At 35.7% G+C, this 21,571-nt stretch overlaps 1 protein-coding gene across 1 annotated transcript in view; it reads left to right on the forward strand.

Moving 5' to 3' along the window:
- LOC145255770 (eukaryotic translation initiation factor 3 subunit C-like) overlaps nt 1–21,571 on the forward strand; it is a 67,402-nt gene that overhangs the window by 30,637 nt on the left and 15,194 nt on the right. Inside the window, exons 10-16 of the mRNA XM_080114432.1 lie at nt 494–626; nt 3,576–3,838; nt 6,004–6,100; nt 8,610–8,722; nt 14,714–14,840; nt 18,848–19,054; nt 21,216–21,341. Of these exons, the coding sequence (XP_079970558.1) occupies nt 494–626; nt 3,576–3,838; nt 6,004–6,100; nt 8,610–8,722; nt 14,714–14,840; nt 18,848–19,054; nt 21,216–21,341 (1,066 nt within the window). The remainder of the gene's footprint in view (nt 1–493; nt 627–3,575; nt 3,839–6,003; nt 6,101–8,609; nt 8,723–14,713; nt 14,841–18,847; nt 19,055–21,215; nt 21,342–21,571) is intronic.

The following is a 21,571-nucleotide window of genomic DNA, read 5'->3' on the forward strand; positions in this document are numbered from 1 at the left end:
AATAATGAAACGCTTATCTTTTGGTGATTGTATTTCTTTCACTGATAATCTTCCAAAGCTACTGAGTGAAAAATATCTTTTCAACTTTTTTTTTTTTTTTTTTTTAATAGAGCGAACAAAGTTAAATTATTTAAACAATAAAAGTTTAATAGAACGATATACTCTTTTTTTTTTTTTTTTTTTTTTTATTAACGAATGTTTAAAAAAATATCTGAAGAAATTAGAATGTTTATACCTTTTAAGTATCCATAAAATCTGTTGGATATTTAGAATTACACTTATTAACAAAAATTCAGAAAAAACTTTATTATGTACATAATCGTTGCAGAACGAAGATGTCATATTCCAAAAATTAGGTGGGTTTGGCTAGTAAACAAGAATATTTAGTTGCCAACTAAAAATAAATTTGTCCATAGAGCCCTGTATTATTACATATTTACTATTGCTTTTTTTTTTTTTTTTTTTTTTTTTTTTTTTTTTTGTTAAATTTCAGAACTCCTCTTGATGGTACAACAAAGAAGGATGATAAGAAGAAAAAGATGCAGAAGAAAAAGAAAGATAAGGTTGTTGAGGATGATGAAGAAGGCGAATGGGAAGAAGTGAAGGGCGGCATCCCTCTAGTGATGGTGAGTTCCTTTCATATTTTCATTTTTTTTTTTTTTTTTTTTTCAATACTGAATCGAAATGGAAACTGAACAATTTGACTTCCGAGTAAATTTTGAGTTATTAAAACTAAAAACAAGCATTGCAGATGCAGTTAATTTCATCTGCAGCACCTGTCAAAATCTGAGTCCCATAGAAAGAAATTGTAGTAGAGTGAATAAAGTCAACTAAGGGTAACACGAGGCGAACTGACAACTATAAGATATGTACCTTTTTGCATTTTCACCTTAAACAAGGCACGGTGTCACTTAGATGTAAGGGGCTACTATCTGGGATATGATTGCAGGGAGTTGAGCACCAACATGTCTGTTCACATTGAACTTTAACTTCTGCATGTCAGTACAGTTGGGGAAGCACGAACTTAGGAGGGTATTCCAAAGTCTAGCAGTTCTAGGGAAGAAACTATTAGAGTAGAAAGCTTTCTGGGATCTCTACTGTGTAGGGGTAGAATTTTGCTGTTTGTTGGGTTTTCAGGGGGGGGTACAAGTTCTTATCGTTCGTCAGAGCATCTATCATTAAAATACTTGTAAAACAGGCAGAGAGATGCAACATTTCATCGATGGGACAGTGGCTGAAATCTAGTTGACAGTTCAGGATCTATCAGGTTGGTGACTCTTTTGAACCCTGTCCAGAAGTGAGACTAGTAGCAGAAGCACCAGCCCAAATGTGACAACAATACTCCATACATGGGCCTTGTAGAGGTACAGGATACTTTCAGACATAAGTGATTTCCTAGTACGATAGAGAGAGCTCATCTTTATTGCAGCAGCTGCGGCAAGTCCCTCGATGTATCTGTTCCAACTCATGTTCCCTGTGAACGTTAAGCCGACGAGTTTGAACGAAGAACCTGGCATATGGAGATTCTTAGGTAACTGTTAAAAAATTTTACAAAACCCAAGTATTTTGTTGTATGCGAGAGTGGCAGCTTATAACATGTCTGACCTTTAATCTTGTATGGCTGCGAAACCTGATCATCTGTGAAATGTCAGAATGTTGCAGTACATTTTATGGAGAAAATTGTGAGTTTTGCTCTACGGGGCCTCCTTGATTATTAACCAATGTCAGATTTTAAGAAATTATGTATTTAATAATGTATATAAGAAATACCAACGACCCAACGGATCATAGTAAAATTTAAATGTATGAAATAAAGGAGCTCTAATATAAAGAGACAGAATCCTTAGGTTTGACTACTAGAGAAAAGAATGAAGATGATTTGGACAGAAATGTAAGTTCTCTGCTCTTTAGTGGGATTTTACTTCTATTTTTTTTTTTAATCCCGAAAAATGGATTTCAGCTTGCATCGTTAGAACCTCCCATTAATATTATTTACTTGCATTTTTTTTCTTTTTCTTTTTTTTTTTATTAGTGATATGTACAGACATGAAATGTGATCCCATCTGTTTGTAAACATGTACTGTCCATGTTTTGCTGTTGCATTTGAATAGCAGACGTTTCAGTGGTAGATACTTGACAAAGAGAAGATGAATGGGATGGGGGGTTAAAGAGAACTGAAAATTTCTCTGGCCAGAGTCAGATCACTTAAGAGATGAGATATTCTCATGATCATCTACATGTGAGCCCAAAAATGAAAACTTTGGATGTCTATAGCGGTTAGTTAACCTTCAAACAATGACCACTAACAAAAGGCCAGAACAAGTCAAAGGGGGAAAGATTTAAAGAGGGTGGATGTCAGCTGAGAAGAAAGGGGAAGAGAAAGTTGAATGCTTCAAGCAATGAGTTGGTTTTCAGAAGGTAGTTGAACCAGTGTGCCTCTCTGGGCCTGGATCAGTTCCTTTCGAGCTTTAGAGCCAAGGAACTCTGTAATGGGACTGGAACGTTTTAATCTGGTCAAGCAAAGATCTACAAGTTTGTCATTCAACTAAGTAGACTAGTACAACTTGTAATCTCCAAAACTAACATTTGTTTATGAACTGCACTCTTGGTTTTGGGATACTATAGTCGACCCCTCTCCTCTTCCAGTCCCCAAGTGCTAGGAAGTAGGAGAGAAAAGAGAAAGGATATATAACAAAAGAAAAGGAAGTAGGTTATCGGATAACAAAAGAGGAAATAGGGTTTATCACTAAGATAGACAAAAGAAACTTGATATGGGATTTTTAGTTAAGGTGTGACAAATGATGGTAACGAACAATAGATAGAGATATATTAAGTTTTATGGCAGTGAGAGAGTGTTTTGTAGCAGTCTGAGTTTTTATGACAGTTGGAGTGTTTATGAGAGTGTCCAGTTGACTGCATTGGGAGCATTTTTTTTTTTTTTTTTTTTTGCAATTATCGACATTACACTTAATGACAGTCGTGAGCTGGACACAACTGAAGGCGGTTATTCGCTCAGAGGTCCCCGAGGGAGATCGGAGAGATTATAGTCGAAGCCAGGTGAGAGTAGATTGGGCTGAGAATAAAATCATTGGAGACTAACGTGACCAAATAGATCCGTGGATGACATCGAGGTTCCTACTTCTATGCTACGCAATGGTATCACACACACATACAACTTAACTGATTAACTCAAGTACTAGTATTGCGTTGTTTATCATTGCACGATCATGAAGGTGATTAGGCTACAGTTTTTCTTAGTGTGAGGGTTTTTTGTTGCAGTGCTGACTGGATTGGTAAACAATTTTGACTCGGACACAATGTGCAATGAGTAAATGCAAATGGTACATGTTTATGTAAATGAATGTAGGTTGATGACCTACAAATGGCTAATTCTGTGGTACATTATAATCCGAGTTTCTTTTTAATGTAATAGTAAGAATATTGATTATGTCAACTGATGTTCAAAATGTCCTAATAATTAGCAAATGGTTAAAATATGGCTTTATTCAAGGCATTTTTTGTTTGTAAATGTTTGCTAACGACATTTTGTTTTATTTTCCTTCTTTTTTTTTCAGGAAAAACCTAAAATGTTCAGCAAAGACACTGAAATCAATCACGAAGCTGTGATGAATAAGTTGACAGAGATTGTTTCCGCTCGAGGCAAGAAGGCAACTGACCGTAGTGAGATGATTGGCATTCTAGAGGAACTACTTGTTGTGTCGGAGAGCAACAAACTTGGTCCTGCCATGGCTTGCAAAATAATGTTCTCCATTATTGCAGCTATTTATGATTACAATCCTAACATTGCCACAAACATGAAACCGGAAATGTGGCAGAAGTGAGTAATTTTTTTAATTTTGTTCAGTCGTTGTTCGTTACAAAGATTTGATAAAACTACTTGCTCTATTAATGCAACATTGCCTGGATTTTCTACGGATATCTATTTTATTTTTTATTTTATTTATTTAAAAAAAAATTTTTTTTTGAATTTTTATTTTTAAAAAATAATTTTAATTTTATTTTTAAAATTTTTATTTTATTTTAAAATGTTTATTTGATTTAGAATTTTTATTTTTTTTTTTAATTTTACTTTTTTTTTTTTTTTGAATTTTTATTTTATTTTTAATTTTTTAATTTATTTACTTTTTACTTTATTATTTTTATTTTTTTCTTTTTTAGTGATTTCTGCCAAATCACTAGACTTCTATCTCCTTATTTTTTCATTGCTATTTGCCTGGATTTTATTTTCATTTTTCTTCCGCTGTCTCTCACTTCATCTTTTTTTCCTGCTTTTCTCTCTTCCTAATCTTGCCTCCCTTTTCACCTTGATGCCACTTCTCTCTGAAAAATTGTATTTTAATTTAGACGTGAAGGAAAAATTTTAAATGATTCATGAAATGTTTAGTGGAGTTTTATCAAAACACATGAAAAAACGTTAGTTTTAATTTTTAAAATTCCTTTTTGTGTTCACTTGAGCTTAGCTATTTTGGAAAGGTTACTACCCTAACACTTTTTTTTTGTTTTGTTTTACTATCTTCACCATGGAGTTGTCCCCCCCCCTTTTATACATAAGTTACACAATAAATTTTGCAATCAGTTTCTACACTTTAAAAGTATACGGGTCTATAGATAATCATATTCTACTGCGTTTCCTATAAATTATTTTTCTAGGTTTTGTTTACGATTTTTCAAGTGTTAACCATTGTGCACTTTCACTGTTGTTTTTGTTTGAGTAAATATTAGATTAATAAATGTTAAAAAAAATGTGTATTCCACATTAAAGCAAGAAACGCAAACATGTAATGGTCAAATAAATTTATTTATGTAGTGATTGTAAAACGTGCTCAAATAAGGGAGATAACCTCTATTTTAAAATGTGCCCTTACCTCCAGACAATGTTCAGCAAGTGACATTGAATTTGGGCATTCTATATCCCGGTTGGACTTTTCATGGTTGGCAGTTACTCTGTCAAGGAACCTGGATGTGGAAGGGTACAATCTGGCGAATTATCACTTCTTCCTATATTGTCAAAATCAGGAGGGCAAATCGTCCGGTGCTGGTCACCAAAGGCTGTATCGTTGGGTAGCAAAGGACATTTCAAGCCAAAAAAAGAAAGAATAACACTTTGACTCTTGGTCTTTTTAGATAACATAATTATTTGCAGAAAGATCATACACAATTGTCATCAACTTTGGCCCTTAATATTCGTGTCAATATTGTTATATTTTTAACCTTCAAGTTATAATAGGACTTATGTTTCTTACATTATTTGTGTTATTTTTAGAAATAAATAAGGTGAACACACTTTTTTTATTCCATCATTTAAGATTGTCTCCATTGTTACAATCTTCCTAACCAGAATAAGTATTGGCAGAAAGAAACTTAAGTGAATTACACTTTTTAGTGCAAAGAACATGCTGGATGCGTCTTCATTATTAGAGCGAAATTCGAAAATCAAAATATTGAATTTCAAGTAAAGCCAATAGTATTTACTTGTCATGTTGCAGTAATGATTATCTTCAAAAATTACAAAAAAAAAAGTTAGGTAGAAAATTAATTATTAGTGAAAAGTTTTTGAAGACCATTAGCGAAGATTGAGTTTTGTTAAATTGGCCAAAGTTTTCAGAAAATATTTACCTCCCTTGTTATGATTCGAAAGCAAAACTCAATTGGTCTTCGGTTTTTATTAATAATTAATTTTCTACCTTATTGTTTTTTTGTAATTTTTGGACATGCTCATTACTGTGACTTGACAGTTAAGTAGATACCATTAGTTTTACTTGAAATTCAATATTTCAATTTTTCAATTTCACTTTAACAACAAAAATTGCACTTTTTAGTACATAGGCAAAAAACAAATTGCTAGTCAGAATCAAATATCGATTTGTCAGATTCTTGCCATTTAGATTTAACTTTGAAAATCTAACTTAATTTTATATGTTTTTGCATTGTCATTATTTGCGATAACATCTCATATTGTTTTCATTTCCGAATTGTTTTCAGTTGCCTTGATTATGTGATTAAGCAGCTTGATCATTTGGTCGAACATCATGATATCACGGTCAGTGAGAATATCCAGGAAGACAGTGAGAATGTTGAGGTAAGTTTTTTTTTTTTTTTTTTTTTTTTTTTTTAATGATTTCATGTAGTCTGTTTAATAAAAGTAAATATATCTGGCTCACGTTAATAATCGCACAGGCAAATTTAATTTTTATGGGCAAAGACATCTTAATAATAACTGATAATAAAATTATAAAGGACCGTATCTCTTTCACTTTTTTATAAATACTAAGTAAAATATTCTCTTGTCTTTTAATATTTTTGTGACTAAAGTCAGAATCAATCTACGTGCTTTGTCTACAGATTTGAGAGAGAGGGGGGGATTATTTACTTTCTAACTTTGGTTTTAAGTAATGCACTAAAAAGAAATTATTTATAATTTGCGTATTTGTGGTTTTTATTATATTATAAATACCCCCCCCCCCTCCAACCACTGAAAAAAAATACTTGTGCAGACTAGACTCTCTAATTGTGATCCCCCCCCCCCAAAAAAAAAAACAGCCATCTTGGTTGGAAATTTAAAATCTGCAAAGAGAGTTACTATTTGAAATGAAATAAAAAGCATTTAAAATTACTTAAAAACATCAAAAAATGATGCTGGTAGATTGCAAAGTAATTTTTATTAGCTATGTGTACATTTATTTGTTGTATATTTGATTTTTGACCACTTTTGGAATTGTTGTGGATTGTAAAACAGACTCCAAATTTTGCTTTGAAAACTTAAATTTTGTCTGAAGAAGGCTTTGAAAAACTTTGAAAATGGACATTAAAAATCTGTAAAACCATGATAATGTTATTGGGTATGACCACAAAGATTTGGACAACAATCCAGAATGAACCAATCAGGTAGTTGAATTAATTGCTTTGTGTGGAATAGTAGGAGTTGTGGTGGTCATGGTTTACTCCTCTGATCAGCTGTTTTCTGTCTGTGCCCATGTATATTAAGAGTAACTCCAAGAAGAATGTGGTCCTGGATATGACCTTAAACTATATCCAGTGGTGAGGCCCCAGCTTGCGGGCTTTGGGGAGTGTGGAGCCAGCCTTTAATTGATATTGCTCCCAGGTCCACTCTGACGCGAAGTGGTAGTACCTGTTAGGATTCCACTATGGGTTAAATAGAAACCGGCTTGAAAACAGCAAGTATATTCTATTAAAAAATTTTTCTTCAAAATCTTTGGATTCGGCATTAAATAACCTGAAAAGGGTTGATATGCCGTAAAACAAAAACAACCAATCAAGAAGAATGTAGCTCTTCACTATGGAGAGACTATATTTTGTGTATCGCAGAATCTTGGGATGTATTGAGACCTCTTGGAGGCCAATTAGGTAAGGTATTATCCTTTACCAAACGCTTTATATTTAACTAGCAAGGGTGCCTGGCATTGCCCGGGTGTTTGTATGTGCATGTGGAGGGAAAAAGAAGAAAGTGTTAGTAAGGAAGGCAGGCTGGAACCCGAACAGCAAAGGAAGAAAAGAACATGAAAAAAAAATGTGTTAGTAGTAGGCAGGCAAGCTCAAACCCATGACACGATGTGATGGGGGGAAAAGAGAGTGAAAGAAAACCTGAGATTTTATCGCTACACTAAGACGGGAGAGGAAACAAAAACCGTTCAAATTTAGCGATTAAAAAGTTGACATGCAGAAAGTGAAAGTTAAGTGAATAAGTTCACATTGTTAGCCAGTTAAGTTTACAGTTTTCCACCTGCCGTATATTTTCCCCACGATGTTAGGGAAAACCAGCTACCCATTAAAAGGGAGTGTCCAAATGAATAGCAATTGTCTGATATGAGGGGTTTTCCCCAGATTGATCAAAACTGATTGCTTTCTGGATGTACTGGTATGAAAGGCCGGGAAGATGCCTTCGCTTTCGATTCAGTTTCACTTTTATACGAAAAGGCCGAACAAACACGCGAGAGGAAGGAATAGCATGAATTTTATAAAAGTCAATGTAAATAAATGTAGATACGACGTGCGTTCGCAAATCGTAGATATTATGATCTAGGGAGTAGGCTAGGATCAAAATATAACGTTGTCCGAGAATCAACATGTAGCCTCGGTCGCAAAATGAGCGAAGAATAGAAAAGAACTTCAACTCGTTTGTTTTGTTGTACAGTGCCATTTATTTCCTCATTCTCTTGTTACCGTTGTGGCGTTCGTTATGTGATCATGATCTTCAACGTGCTCTACATCTCTAATGTGATCATCTTTATCCTTTTTATGTTTTTTTTTTTTCTTCACTGGTGACGTCATTTCACATGCATTTGCATATGTATGTCCGCGTTCTGTTACAGTGTTTGTTCGATCTGAGAGGGCATCCTTGCAGGCAACTATCAGAGTGGGAGGTGTTCTCTTTCAGTTTTGATACCATTCAGAGGATGCAAGTAAATAGAAATATATCGGCTTCTGATTGTTGCCTCCTCTCACACCTCCCCAATTATTAGACACGGCTAAACTTTCTAAAAGCTCTCCGCCTTCAAACCCATAAAGCTTGATGGCCATAAAGTAAATAATCTAATATTCGCAATCCACCTGCTCTTATTTCATTTTAGACTTCTCCTTACCGTGTACGAGGATGTATCCTGACAATTGTAGAGAGGATGGATGAAGAATTTAAAAAGATGCTGCAAGGATGTGATCCCCATAGTACTGAGTACATTGAACGGTAAGTTTTTCTTGATAATCTTTTGTGAATTAATTTAAAAAAAAAAAAAAAAAAAAAAAAAACTGTCTTCCTTAGTCTTTTGGTTAGGAACAAAGTTCTACTGCTGCACTTGGTCTGTTTTGTCCTCAGTTGATAATGGAGAGGTCTTTATGAACTGAAGCAATTTTTATTTTTTATGAACTGAGGCAATTTTTATTTTTTATGAACTGAGGCAATTTTTATTTTTGTTCCAATCCAGAACGTCTCTTTTTTGGGGAGACAAATTTTCCTTGTATTTAAAACTGATCTTGTTTCTAACTTACTCTTGTGTGGAAGCAAGTAAACAATTTATATTAAGTATTTGGATAATTCAGACTTTCTTAATTCTTCTGTATTTTAAACATTGTTTTATTTCAGTAGATTATTGCCAGCATCCTTATAACTTTTGCTTTCCTTATTTTTTATAATTGATGTTTCTGACAGAAGGGGAAGAATTGCCCCTTTTCTGAGTTGGAATCTGTCCATATATGACTTATTGTTGGCTAGTTTTTGACCCGAGTTGGAAAAGTTAAATTCTTGTAAATTAAATGTTTTTCATATTTTTTGAAAATGCAGCAGATATCTGCACAACAAATTAAAAAAAAAAAACATGAAAACAATGGCAGTATATTTTCAAAACAATCGAGAAGTTTGTGTCAGTTCAAAGAATTTTTTTTTTTTTTTTTTTTACAAAGGCATCACCACTTATCAAGGCCAAAAGACCACTCGAGAATGCCTTGACAGAGTACAAAATAGACTTCGTGGCTTAGTGGGGGATGCCCTTTTCTCTACCCTGCAACCTCTCTCCCGCAGGAGAGACGCTGCTAGCCTATCCTTGTTTTATCGTTATTTCCATGGCAGGTGCTCCTCTGAACTCCAGTCTCTGGTCCCCCCTCGCCAATCTTTCACGAAAAACACCCGTCTAGCTGAATCCACTGTGAAAAATTTCTCCCACTCTATATCTGTGCCTAAATCAAAACACGGATTCCATGAACAAAGCTTCTTTCTTAGAACTGCACGCCTGTGGAACTCTGTTCCATCTGCCTGCTTCCCACCGGACTACAACTTGGATGTCTTCAAGTCCAATGTTAACAAATTCCTAATGAACCGCCCCCTTAAGTGAACACTTCATCAAATCTCCACACTAACGTAATGTACTTGCAATAACCCTTATCCCTGAGTGGCTTCCGGGCCTTGATAAGTGGTGATCACTGTAAAAAAAAAAAAAAAAAAAAGGGTTAAAGAGTGTACAGTAGACAATTGGACAATAAAGTAATCGTTAATAATGGAAATTCAGTAAATTTGTTAACTTATATCTATTGGCTCATCAAAAACTTGTTTACGTTAGACTTGAAGACAACCATATTGTAGTCAGCTGGAAAGCAGGAAAATGGAAAACAATTCCATAGGCGTTCTAAGAAAGAAGCTTTGTTCATGGAATCTACGTTTAGGTTTAGGTACCGATAAGAGTGGGGGAAATTATTGATAGTATTTTCTGCTAGACGGGTGTTTCTTGTGAAAGTTTGGCGAGGGGGGGGGGCATAGAATGGAACTCAGATGAGCACTTGCCGTGAAAATAACGATAAAGCAAACTCGCAACATCTCTTCTGTGAGAAAGAGGTTGCAGGGAAGAGAAAAAAAACATCCCCTACGAGGCAACAAAGTCTATTTTTAACTCTATCAAGGCGGGATGTCCTTTCTAGCAGCCCTGCCCAAATGTGGCAACAGTACTCCATCCTTGGACGTACCTGGCTCTTATATAGATAGAGAATTGCATCGTGAGATATCTACTGGATCGATAGAAGGATCCCACCATTTTTCCAGCAGCCTTGGCAATGGATTTGATGTATGTGTTTCATTTAAGATCAGGAGTAAAGGGCAAGCCCAGAAACTGTCAAAACATAAGGCCTTCCCAAGACGAGAGCCATTCATTTCAATTGATGCCCGATGGGGATCAGAACGTTGATGATGTAAAGATAGAACATATATAAAATCTAGAAGTAAAACTCGAGTTTACAAGCTTCTGTAAACTTAAAGTGAATATAAATATAAATATTTATATAGTAGTCCCAACCAGATAAAAAAAAAAGCTCAATACAACCAAAATAAGAAAAAAGAGCTTGTCATAGAAGAACACAATTTAAGACTGTAAGTTAAATTTTACATGAATTTATTGTTCGACCGGCTACTTAAATAAGAAATATTAAAATTTCCTTAATCCGCAACGTTTCAAAGAAATGCGTTCTTTTCATCCGAGGAAAGATATTAGCAAATGAATATAACAAAGCTATGAATTTGTCGGTACTCGAATCAAAACAGCATTATATGAAAACTCGTCATAAATGCAAAAAGAAAATTTTTTAATGCAAAGAGAAAATGGGGAAAAGAAATGAAAAATCTATATATATTAATACGATAGCGCGTGTGTTATTTTCCGTGTCACGCTTACATCCGGGTCGTTTAATTGTTATGTACTTCCATTTCTGGTTATAAATTATTTTACCAAGAATTCATAAATTTTGGTTTCGGTTTCGATTATAGCTGATGGCACTTAAGCCATCTATTTTTTTTATAAATAATTTTATAAGTTATCGTTTCTGTTTCAATTATGACTGAAGGAACTCGAGTTTATATATATATATATATATATATATATTCTGTTTTTTTTTTATTTTTATTTTTTTTTCATTTCGGTTTTGATTCAAGCTAATGCACCCAAGTAATATGGATATATTTTTATTTTTTTATTTTTTTTTTTTAAATCGCAACTTTATAATATATAAAAATCAATAGAACATTAACTCTATAATAATATATACGCAATTTGCAAGAATTAAAATATCATATTTAAGTGCACTTTACGACTGGACTTTGCCAGGCGTTCATGCCAGCTTAGATAAATACTTTTGCAGTTTTAACAAAAAAGCTATAATATTAGAGCTTCTCCATTTACACTGAACATCCACAGAATGCCAACATCAAAATATTACATATGAATGAGTCACCTGTGGAATATCCATAGGTTTCGCTAGTAAAAAGATTAATTAAAAATCCAGATGGAAGAATATGAAGTGGTTGAAGACAAAATGATCACGAGTTAATGTTTTGATAAGTCAAATTTATACTGTTGACATATGGATCCAAATTTGGTGACTTTAATGTTCACCACAAAAACTGGCTTGGATTCTCTACTCACACAGATGCAGCGGGCAGCACAACACAGTTTTGCTATATCTCACTCTCTATCACAAATGGTTACGTTTCCAACCCGTTTCCCTGACCAGCAAGAACAACAAGCATCACTTCTAGATCTGTTTCGGACTACAGTTCCCGAGGACTGTACAACAAATGCTGACAGCCCACTCGGGAACGCTGACCATGCAGTGATAATGGTAGAAATCGCCCTAAATTCTAGACCCAAAACTGAAGAGCCAGTGCTCAAAACAACGAGATATTATAAAAAGGCTGACTGGGAAGCCATCAGAAATCTTATCAGAGATGCCCCATGGGGAAATATTTTTTCTCTTCCTGCTGAATAGTGCGCAAATGAGACCACTGAATGGTTCAAAACAGCAATGGAAGCACATGTTCCCATGCGGAAATTTTATAGCAAACCCCACTCTCCCCAATGGTTTACTTCGACTTGCGCAACTGCCATTGCTCAAAGGCAGCATGCATACCGCAGATTTAACCGACATAAGTCCAGTTCAAACAAACAGAAGTATATAGAAGCTAGAAATAATGTTAAGAAAGAAATAGCGGCAGCTAAGAGAGAATTTACTATTTACTGAAACCGCTAAAAAACGCATCGAAGCACAAAAATTAGGAAATCGTGACTTCTGGAAAATCTACAACAGTGTAGTAAATAATGGGCAATCAACAATTCCCCCGCTAACCAACAATCACGAGGGTGTTTGCTCAGCAACCGACAAGGCTAATATGCTTGCCAGCCGGTTTGCCTCGAACTCCACACTGAACCCTTCCAACCACCCCCTTCCTGACTTTCCTTTGCGGACAGACGCCACGCTAGACGATCTAAAAATCTCCCCTGCTCAGGTACATGCTATCATAAAAAATCCTGACACTTCTAAAGCATGTGGACCTGATCTCATCCCAGCTGTGCTATTAAAAAAGTGCTCAGCCGAAGTACCTCCAGTTCTCTCCAAACTCTACAACAAATGCCTTAATGAATCATGCTTTCCGGGCTGTTGGAAAACTGCTTCAAGAATTCAATATTCAAGAATTCTGGCGAAAGAACTGACCCATCAAATTATCGCCCCATTAGCTTCCTCCCACTTTTCGCCAAAATATTTGTGACCATAATTAACCATGCTCTAGTCCGGCACCTTACAGATGCTAAACTTCTGACTGACAAACGATATGGATTTAGACAAGCCCATTCCACAGCTGACATCCTCACTGTAATCTCTGAACGTATATACCATTCACTGGACAAAGCGGACGAGGCCAAAGTGGTAGCTCTAGATATATCTAAGGCTTTTGACAGGGTATGGCACAAGGGCCTCCTCAGGAAAATTAAATCGTACGGTATCACTGGTAGAATACTTAGCATAATTGAATCCTTCTTAGACAAGAGAAAAATCCAGGTTGTCCTCGACGGTCGAACATCTAAACAGTGTGATATAAATGCGGGAGTGCCTCAGGGGTCTATTCTTGGACCTCTATTGTTCCTGATATTTATTAATGACCTCCCCGACAAAACTGCCTCTGAGATGGGTATATATGCTGATGACACTACACTCTATAACAGGCATGACAGGAAAACCAATGAACACATATCTAAAGAAATGGCAAAAACATGACCTCCAATCGGTAGTGGAATGGGGACATAAATAGATGGTCACATTCAATGCTGCCAAGACTAAACTAGTTTCCTTCAATAATTACAAGAAACCTTCTCTGCCACCAATAGCAATGGCCAGTGACTCCCTGTCTAAGAGTACATCTTTCAAACTGCTTGGCCTAACGTTCACAGGAAACATGAGCTGGAACGATTATATTGAAAACATTGCCAGGGCCGCTGCGAAAAAGGTAGGCTCTCTCTACCGTGCTAGAAAACTACTGACACCTGAAAGTATCCTGTACCTCTATAAGGCCACCATTCGCCCATGTATGGAGTATTGTTGTCACATTTAGGCTGGTGCATCTGCTACTAGTCTCTCGCTCCTAGACAAGGTTCAAAAAAGAGTCGCCAATCTGATAGGCCCTGAACTGGCATCTAAGCTTCAGCCTCTGTCCCATTGACAAAACGTTGCATCCCTCTGCTTGTTCTACAAGTATTTTAATGGTGAATGCTCTGACGAACTGCAGACACTTGTGCCCCCACGACGTAGACACCCTTGACAAACCCGACAGGCAGCTAAATCCCACCCCCACACAGTAGAGATCCCTAGATGTAAAAGATCTTTCTACTTCAGTAGTTTCTTCCCCAGAACCGCTAGATTTTGGAATTCCATTCCAGGTCCCTGCTTCCCTAACTGTACTGACATGCAGAAGTTCAAGTGCAACGTGAACCTACATAGTGCCCCAGTAGTTGCTGCCCCTGATAGTAGCCCCCTACACCAAAGTGGCAATGTGCCTTGTTTGGGGTGAAAATGTAATAAAAAAAAAAAATTAAAAAAAATTTAAAATTCAAAGTGTGTGTAATAATTCAAAATGTGTGCAATTTAGTAAAGCCAGTCTCCACTCAAAACCTACACATACATTGGATCTACTTCTACTTTAATTAGCTAAGAATCTCACATTTTCGTTTAATAAAATAAATAGCATTTCATCTTCGGAGACGTGTGACTTATTTACAAGTAGAGGTTTAGGATTGTTCAATCTTAATAAAAGTGAAAGAAGATTTCAGAAATGTGAATCCTTCTGGAATGTTCTTGTATAAATGTATATTTATATAAATGTTAGGATCTTTGTCGTGTTTCAATCTCCATTGTGTTTTCTCTTTTGCAGTCTTAAGGATGAGCGTACTGTCTGCGAAATAATTGAGAAGTTGCAAGCTTATCTCGAACACAACCAAGTGCCAACAAAGGAACTTTGCCGATGTTACTTAAGGAGGATAGAACATATGTACTACAAGGTAAGTATCTTTTTGATCTCATTTTCTTTCTGGTCGAAAGATGACCATAAAGATATAGGATATTAGCAGATGTAGAAGTTTTCTAGCCCAGTAGAGGGTGATTACCTTTGCAGCGAACTTGTCTGCATCTTCTATGTACTTATTCCACTTGATGTTGACAGAAGGCTCTTGAAAGGGTGTTATCTGTCATGACAGTTGGTGGTTGGAAAAGTTTCTTATAGTTTTTAAAGGAAAGAAATGGAACTGTTCCGTATCTTAATCTTTCTAAAGTTACAAATGTTTATATATTTGTATTATAGTATTCACTCTTAAACCTAAACTATTTAACTGATCATTATGAATTTTGGAGCACAGCAACTAAATATAAGTTTAGCTTAGTTTTTTTGCAAAAAAGGGTTTTAAGAAAAATAACCGTGCTCTCTGAAAACTGAAAATTTTGGCTAGAAAGGCAAGCAATTCATGAAAGGGGTAGGCAGAATTAGATGGTTTTGGTTTCATTAAAGGCATTTTCCTGTTTCCACTTACACACACAGTATCTTTCTTTTAGTTGAAACTAACCTGTGTGCCCGGCGTTGCCTGGGTGTTTGGAGGTGTGTGTTAAAAAAAAAAAGTTGTAGTAGGCAGGCAGGCTCGAACCCATGACACGAAGGCAGAAAAGAAAGTGGTGTGTGTAAGGGTGTTGGTTGAGCAAAAAAAAAGAAAAGGAAAATTGCGAGGGCAAAAAAAAAAGTACTAGTAGGTAGTCAGGCTTGAATCCGTAACGCACCAGAGGAAAAAGAGGTGAAAAAAAACAAATTGTCTTATCGATGAGCCTACCGTGGTTGTGATGTCATGGGTGGTCGTAATAAAGCCTTATATGCAACGTCATTTATGCACGCTTTGAATGGACTTGCAAAAAATGTCAGCAAAAAAAAACGACCCTCCTTTACAGAAGTACCCAGTTGAAGATGAAGGAATTAATGTTTTTGGCCAATTTTTCAATATTTGTCGTCCCAAGGGTCGTGCTTCAAAATGATACTGATATCGTGAAAATCTGTCGCCTTTGTCGAAAGTTTTTTGCGAGACATACAAACATACATACATACATTTTAAACAAACAGGTGAGGACCTGAGGTAATCTCGTCAGCATCAGACAAAGCCAAACTCTTTGCCAAGAACTTTGCAGCTAATTCTACCCTTTGCGACCAAGGCCGCCAACCCCCAATATTTCCTCCTGTATCAGAAAACACTATGATATGCAAATATCTGTACATGATGTCACCAAGCTAATCAAAAAGCAACCGGCCCTGACTGTATTCCAATTACAGTATTCAAAAAATTTCAACCACAACTAGTGCCCATACTTGCAAAACTGTTTAAACGTTGTCTTAAGGAGAATTGCTTCCCATCACCCTGGAAAATCTCATCAGTGCACCCTGTATTTAAGAATTCAGGTGATCGGTCATCTCCCTCTCAGTACAGGCCAATAAATCTTCCGTGTGTCATGAGTAAGTTGCTGGAATCTGTGTTATATAGAGAAGTAATCAATCATATCAGCAAAAATGACCTTCTTAGTGACGTACAATATGATTTCCATTCTGCTAGATCTACAGCAGATGTGCTTACAGTTATATCTCATAGGATTAGCGAATCTCTCGACGGAGGCCACATTTCTTGGGCAATTACTGTTGACATATCAAAGGCCTTTGATAGGGTATCGAAATAAAGGTTTACTTCACAAGATCTCTCTACATCATTCGTAGACATTTATGCTGATGACCCTACCATCTATGGTAGCACATCTAAGACCATAAACGACCAAGTTCTCTCCAATTCTCTCTCCTCTGATCTTGAGCGTGTAGTACAATGGGAAAAGGAGTGGCTTGTTACTTTTAATACATCTAAAACCAAGCTTTTATCTTTACATCATCAACGTTCTGATTCCCATCTGAATGGCTCTCGTCTTGTGGAGGCCTCATGTTTTGACAGCTTCTGGGCTTGACCTTTACTCTTGATCTTAAATGGAACATGTACATAAAATCCGTTGCCAAGGCCGCTGAAAAAATTGTAGGATCCTTCTATCGATTCAGTAGATATCTCACTGTTGATGCAATTCTCTATCTATATAAGAGCCAGGTACATCCAAGGATGGAGTACTGTTGCCACATCTGGGCAGGAGCTGCTAGAAAGGACTTATCCCGCTTTGATAGAGTTCAAAATAGACTTTGTAGCCTCGTAGGAGATGTCTTTTTCTCTTCCCTGCAACCTCTTTCTCACAGAAGAGATGTGAGTTTGTCTTTGCTTTATTGTTATTTTCATTGCAAGTGCTCAATTGAGCTTCAATCTCTGGTCTCCCCCTTCACCAAACTTTCACAAGAAACACTCGGCTAGCTGAAAACACTATCAATAATTCCCCCCACTCTTTATCTGTGCCTAAATCTAAGCGTAGATTCCATGAACAAAGCTTCTTTCTTGGAACTGTCTTCCGTTTTCCTGCTTTCCAGCTGACTGCAATCGAATTTCCATTACTAACGATTACTATATTGTCCAATTGACTACTGTAAACTCTTAACCCCTTATCCTTGAGTGGCCTCTGGGCCTTGATAAGTGGTGATGCCTATGTAAAAAAAAAAAAAAAAAATAATAGATTAATTGGAATTGTTTAGGAAACGATTTTTGTGCTGCCATTTTTCTCACACACACACAAAAAGCGGCTGGTTAATTTTAATGCATCCAAAACCAAATTTCTTTCACCACCAATACTTTGATGCCCACTTGGCTCCAATTAATATCAATGGTTCTCACCTCAAAGAATCTTCCTGCTTTGACAAGCTTCTGAATTGGAAGATATATATCAAATCTATTGCCTAGGTCACTGGAAAAATAATTGCATCATTCTACCGCTCATTCCCAACGCAAAAGTCGGATACATTCTCAAATGAACTACTATTGCCATATTTGGGCCGGAGCTGCTTGGCACACCCTATCCAACCTTGACAAACTTCAAAACTGGCTTCAAAACCTAATAGGTGATTCCCTTTTCTCTTCCCTGCAACCTTCAGTATTATTGTGTCTGGTATGTAATTCCTTAAGTATATCAATCAAGCAGAAAAATCTGGAAATGTTAAAAAAAATAAATAAATAATGCATGCCGGGACTTAGCCCTCTTCCTCCTTACCTATGAAAATGTTTAGAACTCATTGACATAGAATGATTTACGAACTTAAATGATGTGAACGAAGCCATTTGAGGTTAGTTCTTTTTGTCCTGGCAATGTATGAGGAGTGAATGTCGACTTATAATAGGTTAAAGTGTTTTTTTTTATTTTTTTTTATTTAATGCATTTATTTCAGCATTATTGTATCTAATACGTAATTCCTTAAGTGTATCGATCAAGCAGAAAAATCTGGAAATGTTAAAAAAAAAAAAAAAAAAAAAGAAAAAAAAAGACGTCATGAGCTTGTCTCTACCTTATCATTATTTTCATAGCAAATGGTTGTTTGAGCTTCAATCTATGGTCATCACTTGCCAAACTTTCACAAAAAACCCCACTCGTCTGACTACAACCACTATCAACAATTTTCTCATCTGTTCCTAAATCTAAACGCAAATTCTATGAATAAGTTGAGCCGTCCCCAAATCAAATTATACCCAATGTTCACGTCTAATGATTACCATGCTGTTGTCTCGATGACCACTGTATACTCATTAACCTTTATCCCTGAGTGGTTTTCGGGCCTTAATAACTAGTAGCTCTCTTGTAAACAAAAAAAAAACAAGTCAGATTGACACAAGAAATATGCATGTGTGAAGTTGTTTCATAACTTAATTAATATAGATATACATTAAATGTATATCTATAAAAAAAAAAAAAAATTATTAAATGGATTAGAATTGATATGCCATGAACTATCAATCTATCTTCTTTAATGTCTTTGAAAGATGTAACCTATAGTTTTTATATAAATAATTTGTAATAAACTTATCTTTGAAATAAAATCCTTAAATGCAAAGTTGTTTTATTTCAGACTGATGCTGGCCCTAGAGCTCGAGAGATAATGGACAAGTTGTGTAAGTACATCTACGTCAAAGATGCGACTGACCGTCTGCGAACCCATGCTATTCTTTACCATATTTACTTCCATGCCATCCATAACAGATGGTATGAAGCCCGTGACCTGATGATGATGTCTCACTTGCAAGACAATATCCAACACTCGGATATCCCCACTCAGGTGAGACACTCTAACATTTTTTCCTTGCTCCATATCACTGCCGCCACCAATTTCATGACTTTTTTTTTTTTTTACACTAACATATTAGGTTGGTGCAAAAACTTTTGCGGATTTAAAATTTCATCTTAAAAAAAAAAAATTTGAAAATCTATTCATAACGATAATGATCTTTGCTCTTTATAATTTGATTTTGTCTGACAATGATGCCTCGCTTGTAAAATTCTTTTGGTTTTTATACAAAGTCGGAATCTAACTCGTGTCGAATCTCGTCTTGTGATTTTAATAATCTAAACGGAAAAACGGCTCAAAATTCTAGAGTTTTTATATAAAAGCTGAAACATCCAACAATAAATATTAATTACGAATCCAATCGTAATAATTTTAAAGTGTCTGGGTACGTAATTAACGATAAGGGAGGGAAGTGGAAAAAAGAAAGTAAATTGTAAATTTTATCATATTGTAATTTTAATACCCCCCCCCCTTTTTCCCCCCGCCCCCAAACAAGGCATAGTGCCACTTTGATTTAGGGAGCTACTATCAAGGACATAAGTTGCAGGGATACTATGTGCGGAGTTGAGCAGTAAAATGTCTGTTCACATTACATTTGAACTTCTGCATGTCAGTAAAGTTGGGGAAGCAGAAACTTGGAGAGGAATTCCAAAGTTTAGCAGTTCTGGGTAAGAAACTATCAGAGTAGAAAGCTTTCTTACATCTAGGGATCTCTATTGTGTAGGGTGGGACTTTGCTATTTGTCGAGGGCATTTACGTTGAGGAGGTAATTTGTTGTAGTTCGTTGGAGCATCCATTATAAAAATGCTTGTAAAACAGGCAGAGGGATGCAACATTTTGTCGATGGGACAGAGGTTGAAGCTTAGGTGACAGTTTAGGACCTATCAGGTTGGTGACTCTCTTTTGGACCAGGAGTAAGAGACTAGTAGCAGATGTACCAGCCCAAATGTGACAACAATGCTCTATACATAGGCAAATGGTGGTATTGTAGAGGTACAGGATACTTTCAGGTGTAAATAACTTTCTAGCACAGTAGAGAGAGAGCCCACTTTCTTCGCAGCAGCCTTGGGAACACCTGTTTAAATAATATACATTTTTTTTTTTTTTATTGGAATCCTTTGAGATGTGTAATTTGTGTATGTATTTGTTTGTGGACTTTTATCCTCATCTTCATAGTTCTTGTTTCACCATATTTCAGCCAACTCATTCTCTGGTGTTTTTCAGACCATGCTCACCTGGGACTGTAGAGATTCAATGCTTCTACCCACTGCGCAATAGATAGAGGCGTTAATTAAGCATATTATATTTCCATCACATACCCAGATATAACCCACAAAATCTGCTAAAAAAAATTAAAATTAGTATATTAGGTTTACTGTCAAATACCTAATATGAATATATATGCATGGAGTACTAAATAAAGAATAAAAATGTATGCAACGAAGTTTAAACCCAGCCAATCTCACACGGCCCCTTTGATAGATTCATAAACATTATTAGTTTAAGACCTGGCAGTTAATACAAATAACCTACCTGAGCTTATATAGACTACAGATATATCATGTTGATAAACCTATATTAACCCATCTACTTAATTTGATACTCCTTGGAAATCTCTTCCATCAATATAGTTACCCTCTCCCTTTTTTTACAGCCCCCCCCCCAACTTAGGTTTAAAAAAAAAACCTACAATTATGACCATCATAGGTTTAAACTTATATACACCCACCCCGCCTACCATTTTTAAAAGGATCTTTAAAGTTATACCTCTTAAGAATGGGAATACATCCCACCTAATATCTGGCCCACTACACACCACGAGCCCTAAATTTAAATACTTCCTCCAGACAGGAATCCAAACCGCATTCATTTCCAACAATTAATGTAACGATACTTAACTATGACTAAAACCCATACAGATATACAGCCTGCCTTCACTCAAAAGGTAATTTCTTCAAAAAGAACACAAACACGTTTCACTGGTTTCTTAGATTTGTTTTTCATTTTATGACTTGCTGGTGATTTGTTTGGATTTTTAATAGCCTCTCATAAGGCAGATCCACTGCAATGAAACCATGCTATGAAATATCTAATTTATAGTTTTTATGTAAATAATTTGTTAATACATGTATATTTTTTCTAATCATAATAGATCCAATATAATCGTACAATGGTGCAGCTTGGATTGTGTGCCTTCCGCCAAGGAATGATTAAAGATGCCCATAACGCTTTGGTTGATATCCAATCAATTGGACGAGCAAAGGAATTACTTTCTCAGGTAAGTTACCCTTTTTTTTATGCTTTATTAATAGAAAATGGAAAAATTGTGTCGTGTGGTAATGTAACTTTGATTCAATTATTGTTTTTGAGTCAACATTAATTGAATATTGATTGAACTAAAAATATTGATTGAACTAAAAAGATGCAATAGTATGAAATAAAACAAAAACTAAACACTTTTTTTTTTTTTAATTTAATTCATCAAAATGCATTTTCAAGTTTCTTAAA

This window comes from Euprymna scolopes, chromosome 31 (genome assembly GCF_053919585.1).
Source record: "Euprymna scolopes isolate OS-2025 chromosome 31, ASM5391958v1, whole genome shotgun sequence".
Taxonomy (NCBI): domain Eukaryota; kingdom Metazoa; phylum Mollusca; class Cephalopoda; order Sepiida; family Sepiolidae; genus Euprymna; species Euprymna scolopes.